The sequence below is a fragment of the Helianthus annuus genome, chromosome 10 (genome assembly GCF_002127325.2).
Source record: "Helianthus annuus cultivar XRQ/B chromosome 10, HanXRQr2.0-SUNRISE, whole genome shotgun sequence".
Classification (NCBI taxonomy): Eukaryota; Viridiplantae; Streptophyta; class Magnoliopsida; order Asterales; family Asteraceae; genus Helianthus; species Helianthus annuus.
This window is the reverse complement of record NC_035442.2, coordinates 115,009,530-115,034,976: the sequence shown is the minus strand read 5'-3', so window position 1 is coordinate 115,034,976 and position 25,447 is coordinate 115,009,530. Positions and strand designations below refer to the sequence as shown.

The window sequence follows — 25,447 nt, the reverse complement described above, 5'->3', positions numbered from 1 at the left end:
AGGCTTCAATTTGTAGGTTTTAGAATGAAGCTAGGGTTTGAGGAACACTCTGGTCGCCCCCTTCCTCTTGATCGACCAGACACACCCAACAATGGTGTGTTTGGTAAATTTTGTTACTAATTAGCTTTTAGTTTTCAATGTTTGGCAAGTTTAGTCCCTTAACTATGATTTCTCTTAAGTTTAAGTAGTTTTAACCATATCAAGGATTATTTCAAGACTTGAACTTAATTAGGTAATGTTCCTAGTTGGTAAATTCTTGTTTGTAAATTCTTTAAAATTTCAATGTAAGGGTTTATATTTTCGGGGTGTTACATATGTTTATTCATGGAGGATGAATATAAACTTCCTACAGTGGACCATGTTGATGTATTTATATGTGCTGAGATTCCAAACAGAAATGAGGACCCGGAGTTATACACACTTGTGAAAGACTATATGATTCATGGTCCATGTGGTCTTGCTAACCTAAGTTGTCCATGTATGGTTGATAGAAAATGTTTGAAAGGCTTTCCAAAAAAGTTTCAAGATCATACGACATTAGATTCAAATGGATTCCCAGTATACAGAAGAAGAAACGATGGAGCAACAGTTATAAAGAACCGCATTGAGCTAGATAATAGAAGTGTTGTACCATACAACAAAAAGCTGTTGAAAAGGTATCAGGCGCACATAAATGTTGAGTGGTGCAATCAAGCTGGGTCTATCAAATATTTGCTTAAATACATCAACAAAGGACCTGATAGAGCAACTGTTGTTGTTGTGCAAGGGGATAACCAAAACGAAGAACCATCAAAAGATGAGATAAAAGAGTATTATGATTGTAGGTACATCTCAGCTTATGAGGCATCTTGGAGGATATTCTCTAATGAAGTACACTATAGGTATCCTTCTGTTACAATGTCACACCCCCAAAATACCACCTAGGGAATGTCCCTGTTAGGCGTGTGACGTACCAACAACGAGCCACTAATTACATTGAACCTATACAAGTTTCAAAATAAAGTTCTCAATTATTAATAAAAATTCCATCAACAAGTTTAAATGAAAACCAACATGTTCAGCGGAAGCAAATAGTAAACCAAAGTTAAATTGTTCGAAACCAATGTATATTGTCAATAATCAATCACATGAATCCTTCCAGTCGACCCATGACCACTCCAGCTACTCCAGACAGCAAGTTCCCAAATCCCATATACCTATCGACCTGCAAGCACGCAGACAAGTGTGTCAGACGGCGCTGGTGAGTTCAAAGTTTTGTTAACGTGTTTAGATACCAGTTACCAGATTAAAACGTTTCACAGATTCGATGATTTGAATTGATGTTGTTATTAACTCGATTACCGAAATGGCTACAAGATGTATTTGCCCAACCCCAATGTCTCTATCAAAACATTGGTCATGCTTTAAAGAAATTAGTTCACGCCCGTCCTCCCCGGTACGGTGTGAGGGTGCCAAACCTAATAGCGCTATCAACTAATAACCTCGTTGCCTCCCCGGCAACTGTCGGTAGATGTAAGGGGTCTTATGTGATAGAAATGAGTAATAACAAACATCCCAATAAACAAGCGTTCCTCCCCGGAATGTTACCCGATATCCCTCCCCGGGATGCATGCTTGGAAAAAGAGCAGTGAACTCACCTTAGATTGCTCGGTATGTTACGTTACTTGTTTAATAGTTGCTCAACACACCCTAACATGGGTATCAGTTACAATCAGTTTCGAATGCATTTATACTAGATCTTTCACATACAATTAATTCACGTATTCCATAATCACATACCACATGATTTGATGTATAAGTAACATACACACTATCCCACACATTGTAACAGTTAATCATATAGTGAAATTAACAACATACACCATCATATCACATAGCGACAGTAGTAGGCGATTTGAACCTCCCAATATCCGTTTGTTCTCATGACCATATATATGAATCCTACTAGTAACAGTGTGTGATCCTCATGGTCCGTTCACTGCCCATCCTGACTGGCCCAAACGAATACGGTGCAACTGAGTTCAAAGTGCGCGGCCCAAAGTACTAGTCTAATACAAATGTATGTGCAGCCCAATGTGCATTCGGCCCAAATCTCAATTATACTTAGGTTCATATATGAATTATTCCTATGATATTTTGCCAACACTAGTGCGGCCCAGCCCACTTCAACCATATTTACAACTCTATTGTTGAGTGGCCCAGTGATACGTACAACCCAAATTGTTATTCCGATTGTTACCCTTCTTTGGTTTATGATTACACCTTAACATCTCCATATGAAAATTAAAGGTTTAACACTTTAACCTTCTCGTGTGGTCCAAGTGCAGCCCAGCTGCCTTACGAGGCCCAGTCCCCTTCTGTATAACCCAATTATTTAACATGCAAATCTAACTAATCATGTAAGCCCATTTATCCTTATGTACTAGCTAATATAAACCTGCTGTTAATATTCCTCGGCCCAATGTTATTCAACATAAAAGTTTTCAAAACAGGATAATAGTTTATCAAATAAGCACATAATATCAATATAAAATTCAAGAACAATCATAATACTAGTTACACACAACCATGTTAATCGTGTTAATAATAAAACGCAGTTTATTATAAAACTCAATCCATGTTTTACTTTTAATCATACCCATACAGCTCAACATATGATCACCTAATCTAACGCAATCCTACTCATGCGGATCCCATAATTATCATCATACCATCAGAATTAACAAACATTTAAAAGATACCCTAAATCAGAAACGTAATGTAGCTGATCACATACAAGTACCCGAGTTCATTCTTTACACATATACGACACCATCCGATCATTACCCAACACACTAACCTGACCTTAATGCTTATGCGTATAATTAAAACCCTACTGATTAAACCCACATGCATGCATAACATCGAATACCCAAAAGACAACTGTTAGTCATAATTATCATGTTACATACATCATCCTCCAAACAATAGAGTTGTTTCTCATAGAACTTATGGCATCAATGATTCACATAAAACAGTTACAAACTAGCGTGCAAATCATGAAACACAATCATCACATAACACAAGACTATTCAAGAATCCTAACTAGCGTGTTAACATACTAACCCAAATTGAGGAGGTACAACTAAAGACTTCGATGGAGAGAGGAGGGTATCGTCTGCCATCGAACAATCAAGAAGGAGAAAGGCTTTGGTGATGAGATTCTAGGTGCTGCCCTCGATGATCTTTGAGGAACAACATAGGGTTTGCAACAAGTATCAAGAAGCCAAACATAATATACGTAAACTTAAAGGAAAGGTTGGGGATTGGGCTTAATTGGTTCGGCCTATGCTACATGTGGGGATTGGGCCGATTATCAATAGGAGAGGGATCAAACCAAATGGGCCGATCCCATAAATATATTTTAGTTACACCTTTGGGCTTCAGGGAACTTGGTTACACAAGAGATGAGTTGGGCGGCCCAATACATGAACGGTTCCCAAACTAACTAAACATCTAAGTTGACCCAAGTACGCTACCTTCGACAAGTTTATCGTAAAATGTACGGCAACACATTTAATGCAACAAGAATGTGAACAATAAATAACGAGACATCGGACGTACGAAATTAAGCAACACTAACCTTAAAAGTCCGGGTTGTCACATCATCCCCAACTTGAAAGAAATTTCGTCCCGAAATTTGACAAGTAGGCACAGTGAAGTGAAGTGGTAAATCAAGATTGTTGTGGATTTTCCTCAGGTGCCACATCATCCCCAACTTGAAAGGGAATTTCGTCCCAAAATTCGCTAATGATATCAGAAGCTGATTCAACCGTTCAAACAACTGAAGATATTAGAGTTCCCTTTTGATTATTAGGTTCCACAAGGACTTCGGTCCACTAACTGAGTTCCAACAAACTCTTACGACCGGACTTTGGCTATGTCAACTAACCTTAACTTCTTGGTTCATGTTTTTCGATAGATTCCCTTATAAATACAACTGGTCAGTTAACTTTAGACTCTGGCAAAGGTATCACAAGTGTTTTATCGGACACACACTGCCTTAGATTCGAGGCTTAAATATCATCGCGAACGTTATCCAATTCGTCAGTTAACTCGAGTTGGTGAGCCATGTCACCGATTCGTTCTAGAAATCCAAATGTCCCAACGCATCGTAAACTAAGCTTGCCACATTTTTCTACAGCATACCGCACCCTCCCAGGGTGAGACTTTCGATTATGACACGTTCGCCTACAGCGAACTCCCATTGTTCCCTAAGCTTATCAGCTTTCCTGACAGTCACGCGTTGCCATCACACAATTTCCGATCTAAGCAATCTTCAAGAGTTTCGAGCACAAGTCCTGAATCAGTGATTAGGTGGTCCCATACCTTAATCCAACAAAGAGATCAGTCTCACTGCCCATGCAATGCCTCAAACAGAGTTGTCTGAATACCAGAATGGTAACTGTTGTGGTAAACTCAACCAAAGACAAGTGTCCTTCCCAATATTTACTAAGTCAATCACGCACATGCTCGCGGCATGTCTTCGCGTGTCAGGATGGTTCATTACTCTGCCCGGTTGTCCTACAGTGATAAGTAATGCTTATGTCTAGATGTGAGCCATGGGTGTTGTGTAATGCCTGTCATAAATCGGGTATAGATCAAAAGTAGAGGTAACAAAAGTTGGCACCTCGTGCCTAAAAAGTCGCCTCTCTCAGAGGAATATTCGCAAGCTGTGAAGGCTCGTCAGTGTCCTTGATTGCAATAAAGTACGCTGGTTACATAAAACAACCAACAATCACCCAGGTGTTAATGCTTCTGTTTTGATGCTTCTGATAGATGATACTCCACCTTGACTCTCCCACAAGTCAATCATCATTCACATACATTGCCATGTGGGCCTTCATGCCCGACCACCAGTACAATGTTTATAGATCCTAATATCTCTTATCGAAACCCAGACGACTAGAATATCGAGGCCGGTGTACTTTGCTCAACACAAGTTCCCTAAAGTTGTCATATAATGAGATCCACATTCGTTCCATGAGGTGGCGAATATCATCCGACCCGTCAAAGGTTGCTTCTCCATGCCCCGCATGAGTTTAACTTGAAAATCCTCTTCCTTCAGTTCTCCAGTTTGAGTAGAGCGAGTCTGATCAGGTAGGTTAGAATCGATAGTGAGCTGCAAAGCTCGTGCTCATTCAAGTTTCACAGTTGTAATCATCCATAAGTTCCTTCCAGTGATGACATTAACTGATTTAGTTCTTTTGAAACCAGGGTATACGGGAGGCCCTTGTGATCGGTCTAAGTAGTGCATTTGGTACCGTCCAAGTAATGCCTCCATCTTAAATCCAAAGACCATGGTTTCCACCGCAGATTGTGTGTCATGCAGTTCCTTTGCGTAACTCCATCACGTAAGTCACCACTCTCCCGTGTTACGTCAGTGTGTAACTGGGACTCTAATTCGGATAGAAGCGATGCTCAGTGCATTGCTGAGTTGGAACTCAAAAACTGAAAAGACGTTCTCCTGTTTTGTCTCTCACGAATACACAGCACCCTGCTGTGCTAAGAGGTTAGAGCTGCGCGATCTTCGAAGATTTCCGTGATGAATCTGCGATAGTATCTTGTGAGACCAAGAAACTGCTGTAACCTCAAAGGGATCTTTGGTGTCGGTCAGTTTCTAACAAAATGGATTTTAACGAGATCCACGTGTATTCCCACTTCGTTGTTCATACGACCAAAATGTAGCTCTTGATTCCTGAAGTTACCCTTATCAAGACTTCACGCGGTGTGGCTCCTCCCTCCGGAGCTCTCAAATAAGATATAAAGCTGCCCATGAGTTCTTTTCTCCTCGACCCATAAAGCTGCTGGTGTGATGATTAACTCAATTGTCATGGTGTACAAAGTCGCATTGGCCGTATTGCGTTCACTATGCCGCTCCAAGAACATTCTCCCCTTGGACTTCCATCTGATAATAGCTCATTTCGTTAATCAATCCTCGAATGGAAGCTTGCCCCTCGCAACTGGTCAACAGGGTGTTACTACATGGTCGAAGCGAACGGTTCTTGACTGCCATCTTGCTGTGTTCTTGATAACCAGTACACATGTCCAACAGTAAGGCTTATCTCCACGGATATAACCGGGGCTCCCCAAAGCGAAAAGTTAGGTCCGACAAAGCTTCTGTTCGTTCCTGTAGTTGATTAAAGAATTCTTGTAACCCTCCTGGTACAAGATGGTAAGAGTACAAGTATTCAGAGTCGCCGCAGGCGTGAGGTCAACTGAAATTCCGACTAACAGTTGTGGAAGTAAACCTGGAAGTTCCTCAAATAGCACACTGAAAGGAATCACGAACAATTCATGGATCCTCGATCCTCTCTTTCTCATTCAGTAACGGTTGTTAACGTAGCGGGGTAATCCCCCTGTAGACCCTTCTGGGCCTTCATAGCTGGAATTGCGCTAACCCTGGCCCCACTCTAACGCTTTAGAATAGACAACGATCCTCCACTAGGGAGAAGGGTACGTAAAATCTTCTCCTCACAGGGTATATCTACGCGATCTTCTGGACAATCAGTCTACACTAGCTACTGCATTAAGACCATCAAGGATAGTAGAAGGAAGGTCGATGTCGAACACTTATCCCATAAGATCGAGCTTGTATCCCAACAAACATATGAGGTCTCAGTTGGCTTGCCATCAGCCGATTCCACAATAGGTTCGGTTTCAAGAAGCATCAGGGTTGAACAGAACGGAGACGAAGTGATTGGTTACCAAGAACATGTAGGCCACCATGTTGTTATAATCCTGGCGTCGCCCACGCCAATCCTAAATGTCCCTCCATGAGCATCATTTCCCGTGTTGTTGTACTCGTTACGAGGATTTCCAGTACGACCGTTGTTCCCTTGGTTGTTGTCGTGACTATTGCCTCTAGTGCTGTTGGTTGAAACCGAGCTCTACGATATTTCACCAACAGAGTCCGTCTCCTCACATTTCGTGTCACGTTCTGAGGCGCTACTCACTGCGCGGGAAGTTACACATTCCATTCTACAGTGAATTGTCATCGTTCATGTCCCGATTGATTCGTAAGAGTTGACTCCCATAAGTCGCTGACTAGGGTTAAGGGTTCGATTGAAGTCAATTTACTGGTGTTCGTTGCCGGTAATTAGGGTTGCCCAAATACTGGGACCGGTAAAATACTACGCTCATCCTTATGTCCATCGATCTAGCAAGTTGATCGAGTAATACATGGTATGTTACGTGAGTGTTGCAGAAATGATCGCAATTCGGGATACAAGATGTCAATGCATTGAGTTCCAACAAACGAAGAGAAGTGAGAAAGGTATAGACCAACTCAAGGACGTTCGTGCAAGCACCTAACATTCTTCACGTTTCGCTAGGCGTTCAGATGTGTGTTCCGATAATACTCGATAACATCGAGATTCGTAAGGATTCAATGAGGAATGAAAAGATCACGTTCAAGTAGAAGACAATAACTTCTATGACTCCCCTAGATTTGTTATATTTCTCATCGATCAAATAACAAAACGGAACCCCTTTTTCACTTGTTAAGCCTCACTAAGACTCGCATGCACCCCACATTATTATTATGTGTGCACCCACAATAATATTGTGATTTGCATGCTCATCTCAGTTCCTCCTAACTCATGTCAAATGGTCCCTCAAACTCAGATGTCAAACGGAGGTTATCAAAGTAATAAGATCACAAAATTTCAAGGACTATGACATACTATCAACGCATCATAATGCAAGCAAACAATTCATGCCATCATGCTATAGTGACGAGTTTGTGTTTGTATGTTACTTCATAAAGAAATGTGTACTAGTCATGAAATGTATGCAACAAATGAGAAAGACGAACCTTGCAATCTGGAGCTGAGTGTGATGGTCGTGTTCACGAATTCAGAACTGTTTGGTTATAGTCTGGTTTTACAAAACGTTTTAAAACCAAGTTCACTATAACCAGTGGCTCTGATACCAAACTGTCACACCCCCAAAATACCACCTAGGGAATGTCCCTGTTAGGCGTGTGATGTACCAACAACGAGCCACTAATTACATTGAACCTATACAAGTTTCAAAATAAAGTTCTCAATTATTAATAAAAATTCCATCAACAAGTTTAAATGAAAACCAACATGTTCAGCGGAAGCAAATAGTAAACCAAACTTAAATTGTTCGAAACCAATGTATATTGTCAATAATCAATCACATGAATCCTTCCAGTCGACCCATGACCACTCCAGCTACTCCAGACAGCAAGTTCCCAAATCCAATATACCTATCGACCTGCAAGCATGCAGAAAAGTGTGTCAGACGGCGCTGATGAGTTCAAAGTTTTGTTAACGTGTTTAGATACCAGTTACCAGATTAAAACATTTCACAGATTTGATGATTTGAATTGATGTTGTTATTAACCCGATTACCGAAATGGCTACAAGATGTATTTGCCCAACCCCAATGTCTCTATCAAAACATTGGTCATGCTTTAAAGAAATTAGTTCACGCCCGTCCTCCCCGGTACAGTGTGAGGGTGCCAAACCTAATAGCGCTATCAACTAATAACCTCGTTGCCTCCCCGGCAACTGTCGGTAGATGTAAGGGGTCTTATGTGATAGAAATGAGTAATAACAAACATCCCAATAAACAAGCGTTGCTCCCCGGAATGTTACCCGATATCCCTCCCCGGGATGCATGCTTGGAAAAAGAGCAGTGAACTCACCTTAGATTGCTCGGTATGTTACGTTACTTGTTTAATAGTTGCTCAACACACCCTAACATGGGTATCAGTTACAATCAGTTTCGAATGCATTTATACTAGATCTTTCACATACAATTAATTCACGTATTCCATAATCACATACCACATGATTTGATGTATAAGTAACATACACACTATCCTACACATTGTAACAGTTAATCATATAGTGAAATTAACAACATACACCATCATATCACATAGCGACAGTAGTAGGCGATTTAAACCTCCTAATATCCGTTTGTTCTCTTGACCATATTTATGAATCCTACTAGTAACAGTGTGTGATCCTCATGGTCCGTTCACGGCCCATCCTGACTGGCCCAAACGAATACGGTGCAACTGGGTTCAAAGTGCGTGGCCCAAAGTACTAGTCTAATGCAAATGTATGTGTAGCCCAATGTGCATTCGGCACAAATCTCAATTATACTCAGGTTCATATATGAATTATTCCTATGATGTTTTGCCAATACTAGTGCGGCCCAGCCCACTTCAACCATATTTACAACTCTATTGTTGAGTGGCCCAGTGATACGTACAACCCAAATTGTTATTCCGATTGTTACCCTTCTTTGGTTTATGATTACACCTTAACATCTCCGTAAGAAACTTAAAGTTTTAACACTTTAACCTGCTCGTGTGGTCCAAGTGCAGCACAGCTGCGTTACGAGGCCCAGTCCCCTTCTGTATAACCCAATTATTTAACATGCAAATCTAACTAATCATGTAAGCCCATTTATCCTTATGTACTAGCTAATATAAACCTGCTATTAATATTCCTCGGCCCAATGTTATTCAACATAAAAGTTTTCAAAACAGGATAATAGTTTATCAAATAAACACATAATATCAATATAAAATTCAAGAACAATCATAATACTAGTTACACACAACCATGTTAATCGTGTTAATTATAAAACTCAGTTTATTATAAAACTCAATCCATGTTTTACTCTTAATCATACCCATACAGCTCAACATATCATCACCTAATCTAACACAATCCTACTCATGCGGATCCCATAATTATCATCATACCATCAGAATTAACAAACATTTAAAAGATACCCTAAATCAGAAACGTAATGTAGCCAATCACATACAAGTACCCGAGTTCATTCTTTACACATATACGACACCATCCGATCATTACCCAACACACTAACCCGGCCTTAATGCTTATGCGTATAATCAAAACCCTACTGATTAAACCCACATGCATGCATAACATCGAATACCCAAAAGACAACTGTTAGTCATACTTATCATGTTACATACATCATCCTCCAAACAGTAGAGTTGTTTCTCATAGAACTTGTGGCATCAATTATTCACATAAAACAGTTACAAACTAGCATGCAAATCACGAAACACAATCATCACATAACACAAGCCTATTCAAGAATCCTAACTAGCGTGTTAACATACTAACCCGAAGTGAGGAGGTACAACTAAAGACTTCGATGGAGAGAGGAGGGTATCGTCTGCCATCGAACAATCAAGAAGGAGAAAGGCTTTGGTGATGAGATTCTAGGTGCTGCCCTCGATGATCTTTGAGGAACAATATAGGGTTTGCAACAAGTATCAAGAACCCAAACATAATATACGTAAACTTAAAGGAAAGGTTGGGGATTAGGCTTAATTGGTTCGGCCTATGCTACATGTGGGGATTGGGCCGATTATCAATATGAGAGGGATCAAACCAAATGGGCCGATCCTATAAATATATTTTAGTTACACCTTTGGGCTTCAGGGAACTTGGTTACACAAGAGATGAGTTGGGCGGCCCAATACATGAAGGGTTCCCAAACTAACTAAACATCTAAGTTGACCCAAGTACGCTACCTTCGACAAGTTTATCGTAAAATGTACGGCAACACATTTAATGCAACAAGAATGTGAAAAATAAATAACGAGACATCGGACGTACGAAATTAAGCAACACTAACCTTAAAAGTCCGGGTTGTCACATACAAGGTTACCTTTCCATCCGCCTGGACAACAAAATGTGGTTTTTGGTCCTAACGAAGATATAAATTTCGTCCTTAACAAACCATCTGTTAAAGCGTCATTGTTTTTGTCTTGGATGGAACGTAACAAAGACCCGAATGACACAGTGGTCCGTACCCTTACATATGTTCAGTTTCCAATTTTTTATGTATGGAAGATTGAAAATCGTTGCTGGGAACCTAGGCAAAAGGGAAAAGCGATTGGCAGAATTCACTCTGTACCCCCTTCTTTTGGTGAAGCATATTTTTTAAGGATTCTTCTTAACAAAGTCAAAGGGCCAAAATCATTTGATGACATTAGAACCGTTAATGGTCATGTACACGATACCTTTAGAGATGCGTGTTACGCACTTGGTCTTTTGGACGATGACACGGAGTACATTGAAGCAATCAAGGAAGCAAATGAAACAACAACATGTTCATATATTCGTGTTTTGTTTGCAATGATGTTGTTATCAAATACCCTGTCTAGACCTAAGGTGGTATGGCAAAGCACGTGGAAATATATGACGGATGACTTTATTTATAGATTAAGAAAATTTCATCGATCTGAAGGTAACTTTTTTTAATTATATTTTTTTACAACTTAGTTATGTTACTGTTACTTTAAAGTCATTTGTTATGATACAATAGTTGTTTAGTCTCTTTTTATAATTTGATTAATTTTTGTAATTAATTATATTAACTGATTTCACATTTTACAGCTTTGTCAGTTCCTGAGGACCACCTTAAAAACTATGCTATAGGCGAAATAGAAAAATTTTTGTTCGGAATAACTCATCTCTACGAAGGTTTGTAACAATGCCATATCCTGATGAAGTGTCTTTAGCTGATTCACAAAATCGCCTAATATATGAGGAGCGTTGTTACACCCAATTAGATCATGGAAACGAGTACGAAAGCAAAATGAGTATGCTAAACGATGAACAACGGTCTGTTTTTGAAGAAATACTGAAAGTCGTTGACGGTGATACATGTGGTGTATTCTTTGTCTATGGATATGGTGGAAGCGGTAAAACCTTCTTATGGAAGACATTGGCAGCAACAATTAGATCTAAGGGTCAAATTGTATTAAATGTCGCATCAAGTGGAATTGCATCATTGCTACTGACTGGTTTGCAGGACTGCACACTCCCGGTTTCGTATTCCTTTAAATCTTACTGAGGATTCAGTTTGTCATATAAAAGCAGACAGTGACACAGCTAGATTACTACGTGAAACCAAGTTAATTATATGGGATGAAGCTCCAATGGTTCATAAACACGCCTTCGAAGCTTTGGATAGAACGATGAATGACATATTCAATATGGACACTTCCATAGGTTCTGAAATATCATTTGGAGGACTGCATCGTTGCTACTGACTGGTTTGCAGGACTGCACACTCCCGGTTTCATATTCCTTTAAATCTTACTGAGGATTCAGTTTGTCATATAAAAGCAGACAGTGACACAGCTAGATTACTACGTGAAACCAAGTTAATTATATGGGATGAAGCTCCAATGGTTCATAAACACGCCTTCGAAGCTTTGGATAGAACGATGAATGACATATTCAATATGGACACTTCCATAGGTTCTGAAATATCATTTGGAGGTAAGGTTATTGTTTTTGGTGGTGATTTTAGACAAATTCTTCCTGTTGTCCCCAATGGTGGAAGACAAGAGATAGTGAATGCCTCGCTATGTTCGTTATATTTGTGGAGTAAATGCAAGTTGCTAAGGCTAACAAAAAACACGAGATTAACCATTGGACGCTCTACATCGGATATTGAAGAAATTAATAATTTTGCCAAGTGGCTTTTGGATTTGGGTGAGGGAAATGTTGGTTGTCCTAATGACGGGGAAGCATCAATTGAAATACCACCGGATCTTCTAATTAAGGACATCTCTGATCCCATTTCATCTTTAATTGATTTCGTTTATCCTTCAATTTTAGATAACTACAACAACCATAACTACTTTAGCGAGAGGGCTATACTTGCGCCTAAGAACGAGGTTGTGCATGAGATAAATGACAGGTTGTTAGCGTTATTCCCAGGCGAAGAAAGAGAGTATCTAAGCTCCGATAGTCTTTGTCAGACTGAGAATCCTAATTCAACACAGCTAAAACTATACTCACCAGATGTGTTGAATGGTCTTAAAGTATCAGGTTTGCCTAATCACAGGTTAGTACTCAAAGTTGGTGTGCCAGTAATGCTATTACGTAACATGGACCAACAAAATGGTTTATGGAACGGTACGAGGTTACAGATAAAAAGATTATACAACCGTGTCATAGAAGCAGAAATCATATCTGGAGGAAATATCGGCACTCGCACCTACATACCGAGACTTAATTTGATACCTTCAGACAAAAAGATTCCTTTTGCGTTTCAAAGGAGGCAATTTCCGATAGCTGTGTGTTTTGCGATGACTATCAACAAAAGTCAAGGGCAGTCGCTATCAAGGGTTGGTCTGTACTTGAGACAACCTGTTTTTACGCATGGTCAGTTGTATGTGGCTTTATCAAGGGTAAAATCCAGAGACGGGGTCAAATTGCTTATATTAGACAAGGACGGCAAACCTACCGATAAAACATCAAATGTCGTTTATAAGGAAGTGTTTAACAAATTGTGAACTTTGTCTTCTTTGTTTGTTTTCAATTACGTGTAATGTTGATAAAGATGTTTGTAGTTCAACGTTTATTTAATTAAGATGTTTACTTAGATGGTGTTGAATAATATTAATTATTGTTGGTCTACCTGTATAACACACGGGTACTTAGACTAGTAAAAGTATTAGTCAATTTCAATTGGATTCAAGATGGGTCGTATTATTGGCACACCTGACCCTATAAATCGACACCCTCAATTCGCATCGTATATATAGGCCTATACAATGCGTATTACTTTTTCAATTTTCAATAAAGACTGATGTGTCAGATTTTGTCTATTTGACTAGACCTATACGGGTCGTATAGGCCTATACAAGTCGGGTTAAGTTTTTTTTTTACAATTTTTTTTATACATTTGTTTATGGTTTTAACAAAGTTTTCTAAAAAAATATTTATTTTATTTAAATAAAAACTTCCTTAATATTTTTTAAGAATACCATGTACAATGTAATATAGTATATATGAGGTATAGGTCATGTATGAGCATGAGTTGTATTGGTTAAGTCATTGTTTTTACAATTTTTTTATACATTTGTTTTTTGGTTTTAACAAAGTTTTGTAAAAAATATTTATTTTTTTAAATAAAAACTTCCTTAATTTTTTTTAAGAATACCATGTATAATGTAGTATAGTATAGATGAGGTATAGGTCTTGTATGAGCATGGGTTGGTTAAGTCTTTTTACAGTTTTTTATACCTTTGTTTTTGGTTTTAACAAAGTTTTCTAAAAAATATTTATTTTTTAAATAAAAACTTCTTAAATAAAAACTTCTTTATTTTTTTTTTAAAATACCATGTACAATGTAGTATAGTATAGATGAGGTATAGGTCCTGTATGAGCATATATATGTGTAGTAAATGTCCCGTATATTTTTTTTTATTTTTTTTAAAATACCATGTACAACCTGTAATCTAGAGGTCGGTCTCGGGTGGGCATAAGATCCGTTGGCCCTTTTATCGGATCTGTGACTCCATGGGATATGTGATTAAGGTAAGCGTGCCGTAAAGTTGCATCTTTTAGAGAGGGACCTTTAAAATATGCTAAAATACGCCGAAATACGTTAATATACGCCGAAATACGTTACAATACTCTAAACTAGGCTAAAATAGGTCAAAATACGATAAAATATGCGAAAATACCCTAAAATACTCTAAAGTACGCTAAAATATGTCAAAATATGCTAAAATACTCTAAAGTACGCTTAAATATGTGAAAATACGCTAAAATACTCTAAAATACGCAGAAATACGTTAAAATACGCTAAAATACGCAGAAATACGTTAAAATACGCTAAAATACATGAAAATATGATAAAATACGTTGCAATACACTAAAATACGTCAAATTACGATAAAATACGTTAAAATATGCCGAAATACGTTAAAATAACCTAAAAATAGGTTAAAATAAGCTAAAATACGTCAGAATACGCTTAAATATGTCAAAATACTCTAAAATATGCAACAATACGATAAAATACGTCAAAATACGCAAAAATATGTCACAATACACAACTAATGATATTTCCACGCGCGTATCAATATAACACAGCACTATACAACACAAGTGGTTTTTAAACAAAACTGTACATAATCACAGAATACGATAATCGCTCGTAACCGAACGTCACCGAAACGACGCATGTTGAAGGTATACGTCATAAAATGACAAAAAAATGCGAAAGTTCGTCAAAAAATGACACGTATACTCGTCGAACCGAGGAAAACACGATAAAAACAAATATTCTTATTATGCCATATACGATCGTATAGGCCTATGTTGTATCGTATATCAGATTAATACGCATCGTATAGGCCTATATGATGCGTATTAAACTCTGAATTTCTCAAAAATACCCCTGAATTTATTAAAAAAATAGGGGTATTGTAGGATCGTATTGCGACCCGAATGAGTCGATCAGAGGTGTTTTCATCAATTACAGGTGCGGAAAACAAGTAATCAACGTAGGAATAGCTTGCAATACACTTTAAACACTTTCTGTATTGATTTGACGGTAAATACAACCAGTTCTCGATCCGGCAGCACTTCGGTACGAGATTCAACAACCGTTACAAATGAGATCGCCCCAAAGGTATTTATACTATCCTGGAACCGCTTATTGGACAGGCCCAATAAGCGGCCCACACATGACACATGAGCGGTCCAACTAGTTACCACTCGAGCGGTCCACATTCAACCGTTCGAGCGACCCTAAACTCTAATGGGCCTAATAAGCGATCCACTATCCTAAATCTATACAATCTCCTAACTTCTCGTATATTGTGCCCAGATCTAGCATTCTAAGGTCTATGACTCGATACAAGACGTAATCAGCAGATGTAGTGCACCAACAGACTCCCCCTCAGATGTTGATGGAGTCGACTATCGAGTCACAACAATGCTGTGACTTCACATCTTCAATCTTGATCAGTCTTTGGGCTTCTCTCTCTCTATCTTCAGACTCCCCCTCTCGATTTACTGGTATTCCTTTGTTCTTCAGTAACATCTTCAGGTTCGTTGTCTGGCTTTTCGTCTAACAGCTTCTCATCTTATCCTGCATAAGCTCTACCTCAAAGTAAATTTCTCTCACATATATATCAAACATATAATACTGCACCAATTCAGATTCTCATTCAAAACAAACATAGATTTTGATGAACCACTTGAAAGGTTAGATTATGAAAACAGTTAATTTCACACAAACACTCCCCCTCAAGTATTACTCATCATGTTTAGCACTCGGAATTTTGAAAATCAGCTTTCCAATATCAGTTGTCGGAAATCTTTTTGAGTTTTCAAAATTTATGCTAAAACACACCAAAAATCTTTTTGGATTTTTCTGAAAGAAAATAAAATGCAGAAAATGAAATATTTACAGACAATATTTTTGTGAGCTCGTGCAAGAGGATCATATCAGTTTTTGAGACAAATCACCAACACCGTTAAGCTTTAAACATACTCAGTTATAAACAATTTACCTAGATTGTCAGTATGTTTGTCCACTTAAATCTTCACACAGACTTCAATTGATTCGAGATACGATATTAATGTTTTAGAGACTTAAACTTAATTGTGTATCACTCCACTTGAATATACTCCTGTATCCAGATCCCAAATATTCAGTCTTACAGGTGAGTATACCACAGATGATATCTATAAAGGGGTTATGTGCGAGGGCCGTGAGAGCTCAGGTCGATACTTCCGTATACGCAGAGAGATGACGGCTTCGACTTTTGGTGGGTCCCCTTTAGAGGATCTTTTTTACAACAGCAATGACTATCAATTTTATTGTTTAATCAGATTGCTGAGGGTGGCGCTTTTTCAAGCATTTGCAGAAAATATTATCCGGGGACTAGGTCAGTACTTCCATACAGCAGAAGTCCCGGGATAATACCCCAGATATCACTGAGCATAAAGACCTAGTATCTCAGAATACGGGACCTTTCAAACAAGATTTCGGGGGTTACCCATATATCCAAGAATAGTTACCCACGAATTAAGCAAGTTTGATTTAGGTTTATATCTCGTTTCAATTTACTAAATGTGCAAAAATCTACTGACACATCCGCAGTAAGATCATTTATCACATTTTAACTTTCCAATTCTTTAGCGTGTCGTGATAGTCCACTGATGTACTATCATTTCCTCTTTTATGCAACAAAACTCATTTTTGATTTTATCATGTTTTTTTGGCTTTTTCAAATTTTCTAATGTTTTTGGATTTTCTGAAATTTTCTTACTCCCCCTAAAATGCAAACACATTAACGAAAATATGAAAACAAACTGTACAGAACATGACAACTGATATCGAATCACCTCAATTCACCATTCACTTGGCATAAGCAATCAAAACTCCCCCTATCAACAAACTATTTTCCCATTTAGATTTCAAAACACTTAAGTTTGTTTTAATCAAAATGGTTTTTCCGGAAAATAAGTTTGATTGATTTTACCACTTGTAGGTTACCATTTGTAGGAATATCCAACAAATGTTCGGGGTTGTGGTTCATCATCTTGTCTATCGACCAATTTAGGAAAATACAAGTACAAATGAATGTCCTTGATTATCCATATGCAATCAAATCATCTAACCACTTGTAATTATAATCAACAAACAAAAACAAACCTCTTTACCGTTTGTATGATTGACGTTACCGAATAATATTCAAGAAAGATGCCGATTCATGATCCACGATACCATCTTGGGATCTCCGGCAAGTCCTGAGACTTACTGTTCATAATATGTACCATCCCAGTCACAAACCAGGGATGGTTCAACCTTTTCTTTCATTGTTCTCTTCTCATAAAATTCCTTAACCCCTTTGACTTTTCGATCAATCATCTTGCCAAAGATGTGTTTTACCTTGGGGTTAAAGACCTTCTCAGCATCAAATTCCTGTTCATCACGATAGAATTGGTTAGAAATTTCAACTTTACCAATTTTCTTTTTATAATTTTCAGCCCGAAGTAATGGAAACTCATCATCACTAACACTCGGAACTGAGTTCTCAACTTTTACATCAGCTTCACATTTTGAAATAATTTGAGGCTCAACTGACTTTGTGGAATCAGTTTCATCGCCTGAAGATAGCTCCTCTGATTTCGACCTATCAGAATCATCGCTAGAGCTTTCATCACCCTTCTTAACAACCCATTTCTGGTTGTCAGATTTTGCTCTTTTCTTGTAAAATTTGTTCGAACTCTCACCAATTTCAAAAATAGAATCTTTGAACAATTTTGTTCTATCAAGTGGTGATTTGAACGCAAACACTTTTTCTGAGATTTTGCGAAAAACTCCCTGTTTTGATTGTATCGCCTGAGAACAATCTTTGGCGATATGTCCAACGTTGTTGCACTTAAAACAGGTTCTCGAGTCCTTCTTTTGTTCAGCTTGTTTCTTTTTCAGAAACTCACTGTTCGTTTCCCTCCAGAAACTTGTCTTTTCTTCTTCATCAGTTGATGTTCCTGAAACAAAGGACATTTTGGATTTAAAATCACGAACATAATTTTCATTTTTCTGTTTTTCTGTCGGAGTAAAACCTAATCCTTTCTTTTTGAAATTACCGCTATGGTTTGATCTCTTTTGGAAACCAGAACCAGAACTGTAATTCTTTTTCTTGTTTAATCTCTGTTGAACTCTTGAGGTGTATTTTTTAGGTTTTTCATTAAGACATAAGTCTTTAATTTCAGAAATATTAATTTCTGTGAGTTTGAAAACCTTGTTTATCAATTCAGTTTTGACACCTCTTAAAGGAAATTCCTCATCAGAATATAATTTGTCCGAATTATTCAAAGTATAAGCAACTTTAAACAACCCATCATCCAAATTAGACTTTGATAACAGGAATTTTCTATCATAAACTAATTTTCCCTGTTTTTCTGTTTGCACCGGAGTTTTTGACTCAGATTTTGACTCTGACGCGGACTCCGACTTTGACTCGTCACTGTCATCACTATCTAACACATGATCCACAACTTTCTTCATCAATTGAGACTGTTGATCAGTGTCAGATGATGTAAACACAACATCAATACTTTCTGGAAGATTGACCGACGACTCTGACTCCCACTGTAAATTTGTAGCCTTTTTGACTCTTTCATCGTTAGGATGTCTAGGCAAATATCCGTTTTCCAGTGGAGGTGGACATCTGTTATAACTGACACCTTGCTTCTTACCAGATGACGTCTTTTCAGTATCCTTTTTCTTGTCACTCTTCCTCTTGTCAGCTCTTCAATACTAACTTCAGCTGCTTTTTCTTCAGTTATCTCATCTTCTTCCCAGACCTTCATGCTCTCAACAGTCGGATAAATCCTGTCAATCACATAGGAAGTACATGAGTAACTTTTCAATAAAGGATTAACTCTCTCCGTTTCGATTCTTTGCAGCTCTAGCTTCTGTTCTAAAGCAGCACACTTCTCAATATAATTGTTTACAACTTTCTGTTTTGTCATAAACGCTCCCTGAAGAGTCTTCATAGCAACTGCTTGTTCTTCACTAGTTTGATTGTACTGATTCATTGTCTTGTTCAGCACATCATAAGACTCCTTCAGACTGTTTAAGTTGTAAATCAACGTGCTGTTCTGCTTCTTCACAATCTCACAGTTTTCACATTTAACAGAAACTTCTTTTGCATCAACTTGCTCTTCAATTTTAAACTTAGGCACTTCTGTCACCTTTTGCCTTCTCACCACCGGCACTTCTTCATCATCACTACTCACCGGTGTTTTAATCTTCTTCTTTTTCTTCTCCTTCTTGACTTTTTCATCTTCGCTATCACTCTCAGCAAGCAACTTCATGTCTTCTCTATATTTTCTCGCCCAATACTCTGTATCATCATCACTATCATCTACAATCTTTGCTGTAAATGCAGTGTAAGCTGTGGTTTGATCAGGAATGTAATCATCCCAAGTAAAATTCGCCCAGCTAAAACCCTCTGCAAGCTTTTCATCTTCTTGATCAATCAAACAAGCTTTTCCATTTTCTGGAATGTAATTATCCCAGGTAAATGATTGTTTTTGATTTGGATTAACTACAAATGCTCTTTTTCTGGTATCTTCAATCACATCCCTTCCATGTGCAGTCTGAGCTTGATGTTTTTGTTGTTGAGATGATTGACCAACTTGGTGATAAATGGCTTTGCGATAATAATCGTTGTTGTTGTTGAACGGATTTTGAGCTCCACTTGCTTCTCGGTTTGTGCACTCTCTCTTGAAGTGTCCTTTTTCCCTGCACCGAAAACAAGTGACTTTAGATTTGTCAAAACCTAAAGTAGAAACGTTCGCATCACGAAGATCATCTCTCCCCGTGATTTGTTTAAACTTCTCAGCTCTCCTTAAAACACTAGCCAGACACCACTTTATGTCCATCAATTCCATCTCTTCAGCATCTATCTGGTCGTAGTCTTCTTTGGTTAGCATTGGATTACCGATACGACCTGCAACAAAACAAGTATAAGATTCCAAAACCATTCCTAATAAAGACATTTGGTTTTTGGCAATTTCTTCAGAATAATCTTGATCATTCTCAAGATTCAATACAATGTTGCATTGTAACTTTCTCCCATTTTTAGTTGCTGAGATGTTTGGATCGAATGATGGAAATGAAGTAAAACTAGTCTTGCTGCTTGATCCAGATGATGGACTTTCAGATAAGCTCTTGGCACTCATACCAGTCACAATCTTTGGAGATGAATTCGACGATTTCTCATTTACCCCAGCTTTATAATATAATCCGATATCTTGTTCACCATCAAAGTCTTTCATTCTAATCACTTTTCTCTGTTCCATTTCTTGAGCTTCGATCTTTTTGATGAACTTACTGAGCGTCAGATTGCTAAAACCTTTCTTGTTTCTGAGCATCATCAGGTATGTGCCCCAACTCTCATATGGCAACGCATCAGCAAGTTTGTCGATCAATTCTTCATTACTCTTTTCAATACTCAACCTTTTCATATTCGCAAGCAAATTACAATATCGTTCAATAATTTCTCTCGTACTCTCATTTTTCAATCCTCGGAATAAATCAAACTCTTTCTTCAGAAGTGACTTTTTACTTTTGACCATCTCCTCACTTCCTCTAAACTTCGAACGTAACGCTTTCCAGATCGAGTACGACGTTCCATTGTGCTGTAAAAGAACCATGATATCTTCTTTGACTGCCTGTTGAAGAAGACTTAGCATCATTTTCTCATTTTTGTACTTCTTCCTCTCATCATCTCTAAGATCTTTGATTGGAACTGGCTCTTCATCATCATTCAATGGTCGAACATACTTTGTTTCTACGCATTCCCAAGCGTCAAGATAATTCGCTTGCACCCAATTTTCAAACCGACCTTCCCAACCTTTATATTCTTCGATGTTCATTAACTTGGGAGGTTTTTGCATTGTCCCGGTTTCGTTTTCTAGCATTGTTGTTTGAATAGCGGTGATTAAAGTACTTGGAGTAGCGAACGCGTTATAGAAATCCTCGTCCATTTTCAAATTTTCGAAAAATATTTCAAACTGTTTACAAAAGCGAACAAGATAATCAAAATGTCACAAAGGCGGTCCAATAAGATGTCAGATAAGCGGTCCAATAAGATCTGATGAGTCCAAATAAGCGATCCAAGAAGTTGCCTGTTCGAGCGGTTCAAGCAAGTTATAATTGACTGGATAAGCGATTCAACACTGTCCGAACGAGCGGTTCAAGAAAGATTGTACGAGCGGTTCAAATAAGTCCAAATAAGCGAGTCGACTGAGTAAATTTTGAGCGGACCAGATCAACCGACCGAATGAGCGGTTCACACTCGACCGAATGAGCGATTCCTAATCGTCCGAATGAGCGGTCCAGAACAACTAAATACGAGCGGTCCAGAAGTGGTCAGAAAAGCGGACACCATTCGGACATCATTTTGACTCACTTTTCCTTCGAATTTCGACACCAAACTTTCAAGGATTTGACTCTATACTATCGTGCACAATCCCTGAGATTTTCAGCAAATTTCGACCGTTGAAAGTGTCGGAATCTGAAAAAGAAGGTGTAGAAGACAGAATATTTGACGATTTCCAGCTATTCTCTGTAGAACTCCTCCTCCTGAAGCTCTGATACCACTTGTAGGATCGTATTGCGACCCGAATGAGTCGATCAGAGGTGTTTTCGTCAATTACAGGTGCGGAAAACAAGTAATCAACGTAGGAATAGCTTGCAATACACTTTAAACACTTTCTGTATTGATTTGACGGTAAATACAACCAGTTCTCGATCCGGCAGCACTTCGGTACGAGATTCAACAACCGTTACAAATGAGATCGCCCCAAAGGTATTTATACTATCCTGGAACCGCTTATTGGACAGGCCCAATAAGCGGCCCACACATGACACATGAGCGGTCCAACTAGTTACCACTCGAGCGGTCCACATTCAACCGTTCGAGCGACCCTAAACTCTAATGGGCCTAATAAGCGATCCACTATCCTAAATCTATACAATCTCATAACTTCTCGTATATTGTGCCCAGATCTAGCATTCTAAGGTCTATGACTCGATACAAGACGTAATCAGCAGATGTAGTGCACCAACAGGTATTTCAGTAATTTCGGGGATATAATACTCATCCTATAGGCCTATACGGGTCGTATTGGTTAAGATTTTTGTTTTTATTATAAATATTTTTATACATATGTTTATGGTTTCAACAATGTTTTCTAAAAAAAATGTTTATTTTTTTAAATAAAAACTTTCTTAATTTTTTTTAAGAATATCATGTACAATGTAGTATATAATATATATGAGGTATAGGTCCTGTAAAAAAAGTATAGTATATAATACGGTTATAGCATAGATACTATAGTATAATAAACATGTACCAAACCTATACGACATGATAAATTTTTAAAAATGTTTTTTGTTTATAAAATAAAAGAATTCTTTTATTAAACTTTGTTAAAACTATGATTAAATTTATACAAAAATTTGTAAAAAAAAAAAAACAAAGCAATACAACCCGTATTAGTTCAGATGAGGTAAGGGTCCTGTATGAGCATATATAGATGTAGTAAATGTCCCGTATATGTATCACATCTACACCCTAGTACGACACTTACAGACAATAAACGTGACAATACCAAACGTCACTGACACGACCCGTACGGTTAATATATGCCATAATTTGGAACATATTGACAATATACGTCATAATACGACATTTAACGACAAAATATGTCAAGTATAAAATACGCCGAAATATGTTAAAATAACCTAAAAATAAGTTAAAATAAGCTAAAATACGTCAGAATACGCTCAAATATGTCAAAATACTCTAAAATACGCAACAATACGATAAAATACGTCAAAATACGCAAAAATACGTTAAAAGACGCAACTAATGATATTTACACACGCGTATACATATAACACGACACTATACAATACAAGTGGATTTCAAACAAAACTGTACGTAATCATAGAATACGATAATCGCGCGCAACCGAACGTCAGCGAAACGACACATGTTGAAGGTATACATCATAAAATGACAAAATATGCGAAAGTTCGTCAAAAAAAGACATGTATACGCGTCGAACCGAGGAAAACACGATAAAAACAAGTTTTCTTATTATGTTATATACGATCGTATAGGCCTATGTTTTATTATATAGCAGATTAATACGCATCGTATAGGCCTATACGATGCGTATTAACCTCTGAATTTCTCAAAAATACTCCTGAATTTATCAAAAAAAAAAAAAAAAACAGGGATATTTCAGTACTTTTAGGGATATATTTACAGGTCTATACGATGCGTATTAGATGGTTCGATACGATGCGTATGGCCTTATACGCATCATATTGATTCAAAATTCATGTTTTTTTTTTGTTTTATAAAGTATAAAAAATGTTTTATATCTTAGTTTTTTTTAAATGTTTTATTTGTAAGTAGAAATTAAAAAAAAGTTTAGTATATAATACGGTTATAACATAGATAATATAGCATAATAAACATGTACCAAACCTATACGCATGATAAATTTTTAAAAATGTTTTTTGTTTAAAAAATAAAAGAATTCTTTTATTAAATTTTGTTAAAACTATGATTAAATGTTTACAAAAATATGTAAAAAAAGTGTACTATATAATACGGTTATAACATAGATAGTATAGTATAATAAACATGTACCAAATCTATACGACATGATAAATTTTTAAAAATGTTTTTTGTTTAAAAAATTAAAGAATACTTTTATTAAACTTTGTTAAAACTATGATTAAATATATACAAAAATTTGTAAAAAAAAAAAAAAAAAACAAATCAATACGACCCGTATAAACCTATACAATGCGTATTGAAAAAGTTAGCCGCCAGACAAAAACTAACACATGCAAATTTGACTTTGACTTTTGTACCAATACGAATCATATAGGCCTATACGATGCGTATTAAGAAAGTAAGGTGTATAAATAAACAAGGAGGTGTGCCAATAGATTCTCCATAAAATTCAAGATTATTAATCATATATTCTGGATTTCCTTGGAAATGGAGAAAGCCATATTTTTCCGGAAGGGCCAATTGCAATCTTTTCAACTGTAGTCTGTACATGATTAAAATTTAATATATCATTATGATAATTTTGGTTATTTTATTTTTATACTTGAAAATAAATAAGTTAATGTGGTGTTGTCTGACATATTTCTATAACCCTAACATTTTTCCCACTCTTCTCCCCTCTTTTTTTTTTCGACGAAAGCAACCAATATATCAAGGATACTTTGAATGGGATGATCAATGTTTCGGGATTCCTGTAAAAAAAAAATTACTAATCCTATCAAATATTTCTCAAATCTATCATTACTCACTATTTAATATTTCTTTTATTCAACTGTGTAAAACATTGGTTTATTATAACTTAGTTGTGTAATGAAGTAAGATTAACTGTAGTGAAGGATTCTCGTGAAACAATTAATACCAAATCAAGGGGTGGCACCGAGGGCATCTCCGCCACTGCAACGGTGGGCGTGAGAGGAGAAGGAGGGGGTCCTTGATTTTTTTCAACCAATCATATATTTTTTTTTATTATTTTACTAAAAAAACCACTACACTTTAAGACTAAACGGAGTGGAAGGGCATGAAAAGTGGGGGGTGAAGCGTCATATGCCAGCTACGTCAGCAACTATAAAAAACTAGCGTGGTGCCGAAAAGGGCGGGGTGAGATGGGGCGTGGTGTGACACGTGACATACATTTTTTATATATATTTTATATTTAAAAAATGTAAGAAATCTATTAAATTAAAAAAATATTAATACTAATAAAATAAAATAAAAGATAGATAATAATTAGGATTACTTTTTAAAGGCATAAAAATTGTGTCATAAAAGTCTTATTTTATAATGTGGAAAAATAAAGTGTCACTGAAAGCCCCAAAACTTTATGCGACACATTCAAAAAGTCTAAAATGTTTTAGCATCAGTGCTTATAGCGACAATTTTTTTTGGTCTTCCGCTCATTCCTACAAAGGTCTTGTAGCGACATAATTCAATGATGTGATACTGTAACAG

At 37.2% G+C, this 25,447-nt stretch overlaps 2 protein-coding genes across 2 annotated transcripts; both read left to right on the top strand.

The window, feature by feature from the left end:
• Positions 1-324: 324 nt before the first annotated feature.
• LOC110881326 lies at positions 325-12,124 on the top strand. The gene is made up of 5 exons (XM_022129617.1): positions 325-870; positions 10,920-11,316; positions 11,466-11,552; positions 11,642-11,875; positions 11,952-12,124. The coding sequence occupies exons 1-5, from the start codon at positions 325-327 to the stop codon at positions 12,122-12,124; spliced, it is 1,437 nt and encodes a 478-aa protein (XP_021985309.1).
• A 177-nt stretch (positions 12,125-12,301) lies between these two features.
• On the top strand, positions 12,302-13,378 carry LOC110881325. The gene has a single exon (XM_022129616.1). The coding sequence runs from the start codon at positions 12,302-12,304 to the stop codon at positions 13,376-13,378; it is 1,077 nt and encodes a 358-aa protein (XP_021985308.1).
• The last annotated feature ends 12,069 nt before the right edge of the window (positions 13,379-25,447 follow it).